Source organism: Strigops habroptila, chromosome 10, assembly GCF_004027225.2.
Source record: "Strigops habroptila isolate Jane chromosome 10, bStrHab1.2.pri, whole genome shotgun sequence".
NCBI classification, from domain to species: domain Eukaryota; kingdom Metazoa; phylum Chordata; class Aves; order Psittaciformes; family Psittacidae; genus Strigops; species Strigops habroptila.
The window spans coordinates 34865145-34879473 of record NC_046359.1 but is presented as its reverse complement, the minus strand read 5'-3'; the positions used below and the strand labels follow the sequence as shown (position 1 = coordinate 34879473).

At 37.3% G+C, this 14329-nt stretch overlaps 1 protein-coding gene across 6 annotated transcripts in view; it reads right to left on the bottom strand.

Moving 5' to 3' along the window:
* Positions 1-14329, bottom strand: part of CDC42BPA (CDC42 binding protein kinase alpha) — a 180192-nt gene that overhangs the window by 40493 nt on the left and 125370 nt on the right. For 5 of the 6 annotated variants that reach the window (XM_030500157.2, XM_030500159.1, XM_030500154.1 and 2 more), the window contains 4 exons: positions 8081-8186; positions 7325-7473; positions 5157-5248; positions 2357-2433 (listed from right to left, as the gene is read on the bottom strand). In XM_030500157.2, coding sequence (XP_030356017.1) covers positions 2357-2433; positions 5157-5248; positions 7325-7473; positions 8081-8186 — 424 coding nt within the window. The remainder of the gene's footprint in view (positions 1-2356; positions 2434-5156; positions 5249-7324; positions 7474-8080; positions 8187-14329) is intronic. The other variant, XM_030500156.1, reaches the window with a different exon arrangement.

The window sequence follows — 14329 nt, the reverse complement described above, 5'->3', positions numbered from 1 at the left end:
CCGTAAAGTTGTTAAGTATTATTCATTTATTGTAGATTTAACATGACAGGAAACTACTTGTTTTCTTTTTTGTGTAAGACAGAGTTTTCTGTATGCTATACAAAAATACAGGCAAATACTTCCTGCCACAGTACCCGAGACGCACCTTCACATTTTGGCTAAGGTATATACCTGATCTAGGGGAAAAAAACATCTACAAAAGAAGCATTCCTTCAGAGTTTGTGAAAGGTAATGCCATCAGTAGAACAGGCCCATGTACTATATACCCTTTCTGTTACACTCTTCACAGCAGCCATTTCTAGAATAAAATTCATTATATCACATTTTAATGCAAACAGGACTATACTATTTTCAAGACGTATGTATAAATATGTGTACATACATATATACAAACACACACAGACATACACACACACAATATACCTACAGAGTTGTAATGGATGGTTCTCTACTATGGATGCATAGTATATACTCTGATTTTAACAAGCTTATTATTATTTACTTCTCTGTGCCTACTACTTCAGTCTGAAAGAAACATAATGCAGTCAGTTTTCAGCTTTAAATTCAATTTCCTTATTATGCAACTAACTAGGCTAAATGTTGAACAGTGTCCTGACAGAAAACTAACATCTCAAGTGGCAATAAAACCCAGTAAGTTCACTTCAGTTATAATGAGGTGAAGTTACATTTTAGCCTATATTCTGACAATACAGGCTAAAAGAGAGACAATTTCTTTATTTGAGCAAACAAATTAACTGTATGCAAGGAAAACATTTTCACTGACATTATCAGAAAACTACTGGAAACAACTGATGATAAAGTAATAATATGAAGCAATAGAACTAAATTAAATCAACATGCCAGTGGTTTTGGAACCATTTTCCACAGGCCATATCAATAGATAAGGCCCAAAAGCAGCTGATCCCCATTAGAAAAACTGTATGTAAATAATAATTCTTCACCTTAACCTACAGAAAAACATTTACTTTAAAATCTAACATCTATCTATATAAATAGGTGTAAGTATGCTATTATAGCAAGTCTGTTCCCTTCTGCACTTGCAGATTTAAGTTGACTGCATTAATGTTTGACTATTCCAAATCAAACAACTGCTCTCTGTTATTGGGGGATTTACTGGTTTGAAAGTCAGACTTACGTCATCCATAAAATCAATCAATGAGGATGAAGAGGAGGAAAAGGAATCCTATTTTAATGAAAACAGCAGTGAAAAAAAAAGAGAGAGAAAGAAAGAGATGGATGAAGAAAACTGTTCAGTATAAATAAAACTGCAAGACTAAAGAACTGTAAATAATTACTGCCAGTAACAGATCCCTCAGTAAGTTGCCATTAATTGCCTTTCATAGACAATTAATAAATTACCTGTGTAAATCCCAACGTTTCTCCAGCATTCACTCAATAAAATAATATTCCTACACTCCAACAGGAGTTTTATATTGAAATTAACTTACAAGTAATTCAAAAGCAAATAAAAAAATGGTATTAATGTGAGGACTTCAAGAGAGAAGAATGAATTAATGAATATGCAATGAAAAGAAAGTAAATTTGGGGACATTAGTAACATCAGGGAATATGTTCTGTCATGTGATGACCTGGTACACCCACCAGGAAAAACACAGGGGGGAATTTTAGACCAGTGTGTATCTGTACATGTGCCTTGTCCCCTCTGAAGTCAGTTTGAGCAGTATTTCACCCCAGCTGTTCTTTTCAAAGAAAAATGGTGCGTTGCTTACTGTTGATTAAAAAAAAAAAGAAGATAGGAAATACACAGTGTCATTTCAAGTTTTTGCTTCCAGGTGTTCTACCTGAAGTGGCCTTTTGTCTAAAATTGGCAAAGGAATTAAACAGATTTACTTTTTAAGTATATAGGATCTGTGGAGAGGAGATGAACAGTAATTATCTGGATTTTAGAGATTTGTGTAAAATGAACAGAAAATGAAAACCACCTGATAAATACACGGTACCAAGGACTTCATAGAACACACCCAAGGATTATTTATGTGTTTTCTCTCATTTTTACCAAACCAGTATCTGCAGGACTTAGCATTTTTCTAAATACAAAGAAAAGCCATTTGAACAACTACCCTTTCCAGGTTCACTACAAAACCAGGAGAATTTCTGCAGTCAAGGTTTGAAAGAGAAATTGCTATGATCACTAGTGTTCAAGAGAAGACAGCCAGCACTGTAAATGACAAACAATTCTCACATATTATTATACACAAATATAAATGGAGCAATATGGAAAAACACAGTAGCAAACTCTCAGTAAATACGCATATAACCTGCACGTAACAGCAGTAGTTCCACTATCAGAGAGTGAGAATAGCTGTACACTTACTTCAAATTGATCCAGAGCAGAGGTAGGCGCATTCAAAAATGCCAAGAAAGAATTCTGTGAGTCTTGGTGCTTTACACCTAGAAAACAGCAGCAGGTTTTTAAGCTACAGAAAAATGACCTTTTCAGGGAGGACCTTTGCCTTGCGGAATCGGGGTTTGAGTATTCACCTGAAACCACCTACATTTTTTGAAGTGAGTTGTCACATTTGGTTTGTTTTCCAGAGTAAGAGTTTTCTAACAGACATACACCCTCTAAGCAAGCAGCCTATGTTTAATTAACATTCTCCAAGCTAGGATGTGTGTGGTGTGAATTCAACACGGAAACATACTGTAAGTCTACGTCTGTTAGGCAGAAGGCACAGGTTCCTAATGTGCTTATGTCCACTTGCAACATGCAGTGCATGACACATAGGCACAGAGGCTAACACAGTGGGTGTCACCCATCTCCAGTCACACACTGGACAGCCTACAGTGAGGAGATGGCTGTAGCCAACAGTAAGGTTCCACAGCAATGCACAGAACATGTTTGGAAAATACGCTGCATTCCCAAATAACACAGGTTCCTTGACGCATGCTCTACGCCTGCCTGCTACCTCTCACTTTTGAATGTCCAGGAGTAATATAATCCTGGGCAAGCTTTAAATGTCTCTGTCACACTACACCGTTTCCATGGTTTTCAGCCAGTAAGCAGAGCAGGAATGCTGCATCCTCCAGAGCTGCAGAGGCTGGCACATCTTGATTATTATTTTAACTTGCTCCAACTGATATTTCTTTTATCTTCTTCTTCTTTTCTTTGGGGCATAATTCAAGTTGCTATGTGGGTGTTTATAAATCACAGATGTGTACAAACTCTAGCTTCCTGAACAGTATAAATATTTATACATATATATATATATTTACACATACACACATATATTTATATACTTATTATGACCAGAGCCTCCAGGACTGTGTGCATCTCAAAAGACTGATGCTATCAAAGGACACTTACTTCTCTTAGAAAATATCAGTGTCTCACTCTAACTAGATATATCACCTTGTTTGCTTTAAATATAACCTACAGTGAACAAAGAGTTACAAAGAACCCTTTCCTCTTTAAAACATAAATACACTGAAACCCCACTAAAATACTAAAAACAATTCTCAAATTACCTGCTGCTTTACAGAATCTTTTTTAGTAATCTTTTTTTCCCCCACCCTTCCAAGTTTCTGGAATACATTTATAAAGAACAAAGGATTGAAGTGCTAATCTAAGTAAACCCTTCCTAGAAACCAATTTCCACACACAGGAAGTTACTCTACTGCAGTACATTGACTACATTTGAATCCTCTATACAGTTCATGATTCAAACATCAATATATTTATTCTTATGAGAGAAAACCATGTCCAAAGAGGATAAGGATTTTGGATTAAGGTGTATTTCTAAAAATAATATTTGAATAGTTGCAGTAGAATCTTACTAATTTACTTCTGGCAAATAGTGTAACAACTAACTTTTCTTTAAATGGTACATTTTCTTTTTTTAGGAAAGAGTAAAAGTTTATCTCCATTTTCACAAAAAAACCCAACCCGGTAAGGTCTCAAACACTGGAAAAAATACAGCATAAAATATTAATTATAAATTCTTAACAGATTGTCTTAACAGATTAACACAAAGGAAGATTTCAGAAGTCAAGTAGTCTTGCAGAATATTTCAGACAGTTCAACAATCTATAAATGAAAGCTAAAAGCACTGTTGTCTCCAGGAAGATACTACCAGGAGTTCCTCTACAAGCACTTGGAAAAAGCATAGTCTTGGTTATCAGTGCTAAGCATCAAGATGAACAAGTATCAATTCCCTAAGTCTTATTTGCTTATTGGCAGCAGTCATTTCTTAATGTTCTGCATAGGTTGTATTATTTTTACCAGCCAACCAGCACATGGAGGCTGAATATAGGAGATGAATGTACAATACATTATTGACTGACAGGCCGTTAGGTTGCAGAGGCTGAAGAGTATTTGACATCCCTATGCAGCAATTGTTGCTGGGTTTTGAAACTCTGGAGTTCAAAGAGTTCCCTACAGAAAATTAGGTAATTCCATCTGGCCTGAAAATTCACTTCTTCCTATGTGACTCAGAAGATCCAAACATCAGAACTACTGCAAAGAATCAGCCAAATCATTTATCATCTCTAAATGAATTTTCTTTTTTTTCATTTCAGAACTACCAAAAAGTCTTTTCTCTCAGCAACAATGCGAAATACTGTTAAGACAGACGCACTAGAAAACCCAGAACATACTCTTAAAACCACAGCAAAGCAAACATGACCGCAGTGCTCACTGCGTGGTTACAATGCCAATCAACAAAAGTCATCCCACAAACCAAATAAACGCTATGAATGCCTCTACAGTTGTTTATTCTCTGTGAAGACAGGCCCCAAACATTCATAAACCACCACCACTATGATCAGCATTGAAGTCTGAATACCTTTAACCATGGTAAAGGGGGGAAAAAAATGCATCTGTACTTGTACCAGTTTTCTGGCATAAGTCACCATACACATGCCAAACAAAAATAATGCAGTTCCAAGTCAAATAATAGCTTCCTGGTTCAAGTGTATCAACAAGCTCGAAGTGCAATACAAGTACGTGTTAGAAATGCAAATGCAACTGCTGTGGGTACATCTCAACATGCAATTGCTGTGCTCACATTTTGTATGCCGAAGTCTGTCAGTACCACATTTTACTTGCAAGGTGACAATTGTTAAGATGTACCCACCAAAGTGAAACATGTTATTTACTTGGAAATCAGTTGCCATACCCTTTTCTGATCTAAGCTCTTCTGTCTCCTTTTTCAGCCTTTCAATATCTGTCAACAGTTCCATGTTCTTCTTCTCAGCTTCTTGCAATTTACTTCAAAAGAACACAAACAAAAAAGCTATGTAAGTATTGAGAATTCACGATACAAGTCACTTTTTTTTATCCACAGAATCATGGACTCATAGAATGGTTTGGGTTGGAAAGGACCTTAAGATCATCCAGTTCCAACTCCCTGCCATGGGCAGGGACACCTCGCACTAGACCATGTTGCCCAAGGCTCTGTCCAACCCGGTCTTGATCACTGCCAGGGATGGAGCATTTACCACTTCTTTGGGCAATCTGTGCCAGCACCTCAGCACCCTCACAGTAAAGAACTTCTTCCTTATGTCTAACCTAAACTTCCTCTGTTTTAGTTTAAACTCATTCCCCCTTTTCCTATCACTACAGTCTACCTTTGCATGCTATTTAAAAATTAATGCCCAGCAAGCTTCTGGATGTCATCAAATGCAGAATGAATTCAGAAATCTATTGGGACCTGTTTAGTATGGTATTTAAAAAACCCAAACCAACATAAAAAGCAATTAATTGCCCCTGTTTATCCATTAAATAGGCTCATGTTTCTGATTAAAGAGTAATTGTGTGAGCCTGTATCCTGTGAATGAGAAAAAAAGACCACATGTATTTTTATGCTTAAATTTAGGGTTTTTTTGTTGGGTTTTTTTATTTGTTAATTCACAGTGCCTGTGATACTAACTAGATGATGTTGAACTGTTTTTCTTCTCAGTTACTTCGCAGTTAGTTGTCACAGTGCTTGCTGATTCACAGCTGATAGGTAACACATGCCTACCACACTTCTCATCCTTGCCTATCAAAGCAAACATTGATTCTCCTGTTCTTAGATGATCTACAGTGCTGCCCATGGCGTTACCTAGTGTGAAAAACATCCAAGTCAGGTGGACAAGGTGTTTGCACTTTACAAACAATATATCTGAATCTCAGCTCTGTCCAACTGCTTTCCTAAAGTTGCAAAACAAGTCAAGTGCTCTAAGCTAAACTGAACCTGGAGACCTAGAAATGGAATGTCTTCCCACTAATCCCTGCTTTAGGCATTCACCTAAATGAAATCTAAAGAGGGGGAGGGGGGAAATGTCTGAGGAAGGTATACAAGAATTCATAACCTTCCATAACCACATCGTATTACTGTGCAAATCTGTATGCAAGGATTGATTTTTGTCAGCTAACCCAATGCAGCTATCAACAGAATGGAAGAGAGCATGTTCTAAGACACAAAACCAAATTCTGCTTGCATTAGAACTTGTTAACACAACTAAGAGAGATTGTAGTATTAAAGATAAATTGTCCCCTCTGAAAGTCTTCAATATGCGTGAACAGTGTGCAGCTGCAGCAAAGAAAGCCAACAGGATGTGGGGTTACATCAACAAGGGCATCACCCCCAGAGATAAAGAAGTCATTATCTCACTCTACTCTGCACTTTCTAGGCCATAACTGGAATACTGAGTTCAGTTTTGGTCCCCACTATTCAAAAAAAAGATGTGGACAGGCTGGAGAGGGTTCAGAGAAGTGCTACAAAGATGATCCAAGGACTGGGAACCTTCTGTGTGACAAAGGATGAGAAGTGGATTTGTTCAGCCTGGAGAATAGAAGACTCAGGGGAGACCTTGTCACCATAGTCCAGTATTTAAAGGGTGACTACAAAGAAGATGGAGACTCCCTTTTTACAAGGAGTCACATGGAGAAGACAAGAAGTGATGGGCACAAGTTACGCCTGAGGACATTCTGATTGGATACAAGAGGAAAATTTTTCACAATGAGAACAATCAGCCATTGGAAAAACCTCCCCAGGGAAGTGGTGGATTCCCCAACACTGGACACTTTTAAGATGCACCTGGGCAGGGTGGTGGGGCATCTAGTCTAGGTCATGCCATGCCTAGAAAGGTTGGACCAGATGATCCTTGATGTCCCTCCCAATCTGGTATTCAGCTGCTTAAACCACGAAGAGACATATGGTCTTTTTTTCATGTTCACATGTAAGAAACTGGCACATCATTCATTATCAAATTCTGCCAGACAAGATAGCTAAAATCAAGGTTTGATGACACTCCCTGGGAAGTATCACAGTAAATTTCCATCAGAACAATTCAGTCTTACCACTCTGTAGATATACAGGAAGCTTTGACTTTGTTCAACTCATCCTGAATAGCCTGTTTGGCTCGGATTTCAGCATCAAGAGCAGACTGAAGTTCCAACCTTGCAGACATATCCAGTTTTGCAAAGCGGCGCATCTTCCAGGGCATGTCCTAGCAAAGAATAAAAAGAGGGAAAAGAAAGGCTAAGAGGAAAGAAAGCCGAAAGTGAGGAATGGAACTAGCTTCAACAATTACATTTCTGTCTATTACGTTCTTAACATCAGAGTTCATTAATTTTAAAGTAACCTAAAATTAAGTATGTAGAGTATTGTTACTAGTAGTATTATTTTTAAACTCAAGTACTAGATGGGCAAGATGAACATCTTATGCTGTCATGATCTTAAAACCAAAGAGATTTTGTGCATTTTAGTTTTGATGTGTCTCAATTCATATGACAGCTATGAAGGACATTCACATTTCATAAGTAAGACTTTAAGGCTTTCATCACCCAAAGTATACATTTACTTCAAAGAATTCATATATGATTATAAACCAGCTACTTGAACAATAACATAGATAAAATCACATTATAAAGATGTCGGTGTTTAATTCATTGATAAACAATAAATTGGCTATTCAGTTATTCAGAAAGGAAGCTCCAGAAAAGTTTAACTTTTGACTAACACAGACTCTGCAGACAGGTAGAAACTGCAGCTGAAACTATCACATTAGCATTTTTTCAAACAAAAAACCCTTTGACACATAGAAATAGTCTTACTGTAGCTCTTGCACCCAAACTGGAGTTCCTCAGGGCCTCTAGCTCTTCTGTCATTTTAGAGGCCAAGGCTTGAAGGTAACCTCGAGCATCTTTTTCATCACTTACCCTAAAGAATTACAGAAGAAGAAAAAGGTGTTTTAACAAAGAATTGAAAGAAAAAAAGTCACAAATCCCTTCAACAAAATAGCAACCAGAAACAGAAACCAACAGAATACAAAACAAAAATCATAAAGCATAAGGAAACAAAAAATATATAAAGAAAACCAAACAGAACTAAGCTTTTACTCCTTTGCAAACTTCCATTAAAAAATATCCATCTTTAAGAGAAAGCATAAAGATTAAAGAACTATGCATCTAAGAAAGTAATATATGTCTCAGTATAATAGAATATTGGAACTAGCGGTTGACTTTACTGAATCACCTGACTATGAGAACTAGTAGTTAGAATCAGTGATGCTATTTCAAGAAATGCTAATTAAAGAGGGAGAGTCGAATTCCAATGTTATTAAACAGCATAAGCCAGAAGAGGCTCTCTCATCCCCTGAGCTTGCTTTCTATCGAGGCACGTTTTCTGGGTGTGAAGACAGCAAGGAGGAGACGTGTCTGTTTTTCAGATTCTTTCATCATCAGTTACAAAGAGGAAAAAAAGACTTTCTGTGATTAATGACAGCAGAAGGAGCTTTCTTTACTTTGCCTCGGGTTTTAACATAGAAAAGGAAGTTGCTAAAAAATTATGTCACTGAGAAGTAAGTAGCTTATGAAAAACTTCAACAAAACAGACACCCCCCACCCCCCAGTTCTTTTCACCTCACATGCCTGGCTCTGGACATACTCATCTAGCCCACAGAAGAACAAACTCAGTTCTGCAACACGAGGGTACACCCAAGTCTCTGAGCTGGTCTTGGAGACCAGCAGTCTAATACCACAGCTTGATCATAGTTAGATCTGTCAACACTAACCACAGAAATGTTTAGGATGTGCTCTAAGTAATGAACCTCCAATAGTTTCAAATAACATAGAGGAAAGTGAAAACATAAGATTTCTATTTAATGGAAATTAACTCTTTCTTGCTTTCCTTCGTAGCCGTAATCCTGAGTATGTTGGAGTGATTCCCCCTCCATATCTATAAGGCGATATAAGTTTCTCTGGTTGATGCTATGGGGTTCATACACACAATGAATATGGAAATGGTTCTACTTGCAAATTTACCATTACTGAATAAAATTAGTATTTCAACAAAGATTTAGAGACTAGGAGGTGAGAAAGACAGAGAGCACACACTGAACTGCCACAAGGAGAAACAGAAGAACTTTTCCACAGCGGCCTTATGGCAAGATCACGATGCAAAAGCTATGGGCTAAACAGCTACAGGTTGCACTGACTTCTGGCTGTGCAGTTTAAAGTTTATATAAGAAAAATTGCTTTAATACAGAGGAGGCTAATGCAAAAATAGTGACCACAAAACTCACACCCAACATTAAAAAGTAAGCGCTTATTCATGCTTTGGGCTTTATCTGCTTTGTATCCTGCTTATAATTTTGCTCAAGAGGTGGGGAGGAGCCTAGGGAAAAACACGTCCTGACTTTAATAAAGTCAGTGAGAGTTTTGATATTAATAAGTCACTATTTTTCCCAAGGTATACTGGAACTCAATGGAAGCAGCACTTTGACTTCTTTTCCCATAACACACTGGATACACATTGTGATGACCAGATACAGATAAACTTGGCCTATACAAACTACTTAGCATGTAAGAGTGGGCAAAAGATGTGAGAAATAGCACTAAGATGCTTTTGGGGGGTGGAAGGTGCATAATTAAATACATAGCAAATAGAAAAGAGTGTAAGGAGGAGTAAAAAGAATGTGAAGCTCTCGAAGCAAAAAAGCAAGTGATGTAGAAGGAGGAAAAACTGACTTAGGAATCAGCATTTATCTTCTCTATTTTTAATGACATGTAAAAACTTTGCAGGAAAAAAGGGACAATGTCAGATTTAAAATAAAATGGATTTGGAGCCTATTTTTTTAACTTTTCTAATTAAAGCTAACAAACTTTCAGTGTCCAATTTCTTTGTCAAGTTTTATCACACCATATAGATCCTTCCGTATGGAAGGTAAGGAAACACTTCTGTTACTTGGTTTATGAGGCACAGAACCTTCAGGCTCTAAATGCTGAAAAGCTGCACATGGAAAAACCTCAGAGAGATGTTCCCAAAGAACGTAGAAAACTAGAAAATAAAAAGATAAAGTCAATTTCTGCAGAAATCTATACTGAGTTCAAGGAAACTCCTCAGACTCGTGAAGATAGTAAACAAAAGCACTACAAATTGGGGGAGATAGTTTTGTTGTCCACTAGATGGCAAAATTCCCTCGATAATGAGACATGGTGATTAAATGCATGTTTGCATACATTGGTGTGAAACGGGTTACGTGAAGCCAGGAGCTCTTGGAGAGTTTTGATTTCTTACTGTTTTGCTGGGTTGGTTTTGTTTGCTTGGCTTTAAAAACAAACAATCAGAGCAAGAATAGTAAAGTTACTCTTACTAATGTTTTCCCTCCTTGCCCCACTTCTTGGGGAGAGCCCTACAAAGCACAGCAAAAGACCTAAAGAAGAAAAGTTCTTCAGGTTCCACACAGTCAACTTTGTTTACTGACAATTTAGCTGAGGTTAACGGTTCTGTTTTCATATATAACAAGTGCCCTTGCAAGCTCATTAACTATAAATAACCTAGAACAGCAATATAGTACATGTTCCTGTCACATTAAATTCAACTTTTCGGTTGGAGCTAACACCGTGACAACCTTCAAATAAGCACTGACTAATATCTAGAATGCTATTTGTCAGGCTGCTTAGAAACTCGGACTCTCCAGGTCTCTCTATCCTTCTTTACAATTCAAAACGGAACCAGAGGACTAGAGGTTTTTGCTGAACAGGCGGGGTCTTAAAGCCCTGGGGTCTTAGTCCAAGCTGCATCTTACCTGATTTAAAAACCCTAAGGAAGTCCAAGAGCCATCACTGCCAACTCCTGGCTTCTCAATGCTTTTAAATTTCTGTCTGTGTATCACTATGCTCAAACCCTGCATCTCCTCCCCCCCCCAATTTGGTTTTAAAGCTGCTTCTCTAAGAAGCTTCAACACTTTGCTCTGCTCCCAAACCCTGAAATTTCCCGCTGCCCTTCCGAATTTCTGTTTCATAGATCCTTAACTTCTAATTATTCACACCACAAGCACAACACATCTCAGAACTGTTCATGTTTTGAGTTTCTTACAGTTGAATTTGCCCAGAATTTTTGCTAAACCTCTTCCACAATTTGTGTGTGCTTTCTCCTGAGAGCAACCCAGCTGAATCTAAGCCTAACATCCACTAGGTAAATGAGGCAGGATTTAGCTCATCCATATAAGTGTATTCAACAATACAGAATTATTCATTTGAACTAGTTGTCTAGGCTTCCTTTTCAATCAATGGAGAGAAAAAGTGACTTCTATAGTACTACTCATGCGATTTTAGTTGTCTACCTTAGGACTTCTAGACCTAGGTTACATGAATCCCTCCTACAGAGACTAACAAGATTCTTGCCAAGTACAATGGGAATCACTACCAAGACTTCCATCGACCTCCTTTCTGCAGCAGAACAGAAATACGGTAGTATGGCTATTTAAAGGATTCCTTTTTGAAGTGCTGCATGAACCTCCAAGGCAATCAATCTCCTTCCCATTTCCCAAAGGAAAATTTATAGCTGACAATAAAAGCCTCAGTATTTCTTACTCTTGTCAAGGAATGACGAGTGATTTGGCTAATATAAATTGTCAATGTAATAGCTCCATTAAGGCTGAATGATCTGTGAGGGTCTGTTGCTACCCTATTAGAATTTGCAATGACAGTTTGATTCAAGTGTTTGTATCAAAATTTGGCTATATTTATAGAATCTTGGGATAATAACAGCAAAAATAAAAAGGCTTTTGTACATTTGCCCTAAAAAGATTCAAGAGAGCACAGTAAAAAAGCTGGAGAAAGCTAAAGGGAACATGATAGGTCATCAAAATTACCCACAACTTATAAAATCTGAAAGAAATAACGATTTAGTAAGGGTGCAAGGAGTCATGAAGAAAGTGACAATCTTAACCACCCAAAATATGGATTTGAATAGCGCAGCAGATTTCCTAAGAGAGAGATCTATTAGATGGCAAGGCACTCAAAGGACATAAGGGACTCCTTGGGCTTATGTTACTTACAACTGGACTAGAACAAATCCCTCAAACTATCATGGGCAGCTGAGGAAACTGTTTACAAACCTAGTAATTAATTCCATCTACTGCCTCCCACCCTTCATGAATCATGGTACAAAAAGATGATGGTGGCCAAATCCCATGTGGAAAGTATGCACCCAAAAATCCATATTTTAAAGTAGTATTATATGAAAAATCTGTTAGTTTTGAAGAGGGAGCCTACAAGCTTTCCTCTATTTTGTTATCACCAAGTCATTCTGTTGTCATACTGAAGAGGTGGACAAGTATGGATTTAAACTGCATGTTCTTCTGAGGAAAACATAGGGCTTGTGAAGGGTTAAAATGCGACTAGTTTTCTTCATTTTCTTTTCCTTTTCAAAATGTTTATCATTACTATAGATGTTTAAAGACCTCTTACAGCATTCCATGTTCCACAGCAAAAAAAAATCCCTAGAGAAGGGCCTGGTTTCAGTATGCAGTGCTGAATTCTAAGGCCAGCAGATGGACATGAACAGATTATCTGGGTAACACATGGAAAATCTAAACGTAATAAGAAAAAATATTTGAGCCAAGCTAAGGCCTCACATAGCTGAAAAAAAATTTAACATCAGCAGAGAGAAGTATGGAGGGAAAGTGCTGAGATATGTATCGTGACTAAGAACTGGAACCAAGCCAGATCTTTTTAATCTCTTTCATGTTTGCTCACAGTACTTCTATCTTTTCTCTTCCTTTTCACAGAGTTGTTTAATTTTTAGTTCCATGCTTTTAAAAAGATATTATATTATCATAAGGGATCAGTAAAATGGTATCTTTCATTCAGGTTAGTCTTGCATGTTCCTGATCATTTTCATTAGGTATCTTTAGAGATACAAAACACTCAATCCCAAACCTCTTTTGCCCCCCCAGCCACATCTCTAATACACAGGAGATCCTTTATCACAAGCCTAAACCACATCAGTAGCACATCTTAAAATATTAAACACACTCATAAATTGGAGAAGGGACATTCTTAATGGCTGTCGGTATGTTTTTACATAGTGTTAAGTAAAACAATCCACAGACTTGGCTTTTTCCAGAACTTTTAGGAGTGCTTTCAAATGCAAACCTGAAAAATGGAGTTTGGTTACCTTGGTGCATTAAGAATGATAAGCATTACCTCAAAATAATATGGAATGTGCAATAATAGACTTGTCTGTCTTGTTACCTTGACTTTTTCCCCCCGAATAAAAATTCCTGATTATCTAGAAAGTAACTATTAATTTAAAGAACTTTAATGTATTTTTTATTTCCATGATGCCATCTACTACACTCACAGTTATGAGAGACAAGATTTAAAAGGAATACACTCAAAGTGAAGCCTGTAAATTTGTTAACCTCTGCTACAAATATAACGGCCTGAGACACTATGGACTTCATAGCACAGGTTGGCATTACATAGTTTTATGTAACAATTAGTGCTTAAAACACTTTCAGAAGCCCAGAGGACAGCCCTTCTTTCTTGTTACATATTCCAATGGCAATATTCAAAAGCCAAACTCCTTTGTATTTGGACAACAAAATTATACTGACATTACAAAAATACCAAACACTGTTTCATTAAAAGAAACATTTCCCATTTTTGCGTTGACACAACGAATTAGATTTTTTTACTAACATGAGAGGGGAATAATGGGGGGGGGGGAATAATCAAGTAGTAACCCAAAAAAAGATTAGTATATGATGATCAAATCTTCCCAGAAGTGGATAATCTGTAAAAAAAAAAAATATGTGGATGCAAACTGGTTTTGTAGACGCTAAACACTGCAATAAATCATAAAAGGGAGGGGAGAGAAGCAGGCATGGAGAGGAAAAATAAAGGCCACCTAGATAAAAACAATCTTTTTCTCTGAATAGTTTCAACTTGGGGTTTTTTGTCCTTGATTTATTAGAACTGGCCAGAAGACTTCAGAAACATAACGTCATTATTTATCAAAACTATTATTAGAAACATCACCGGACTGGATTTGTGGTTGTCTCAAATGCCCTC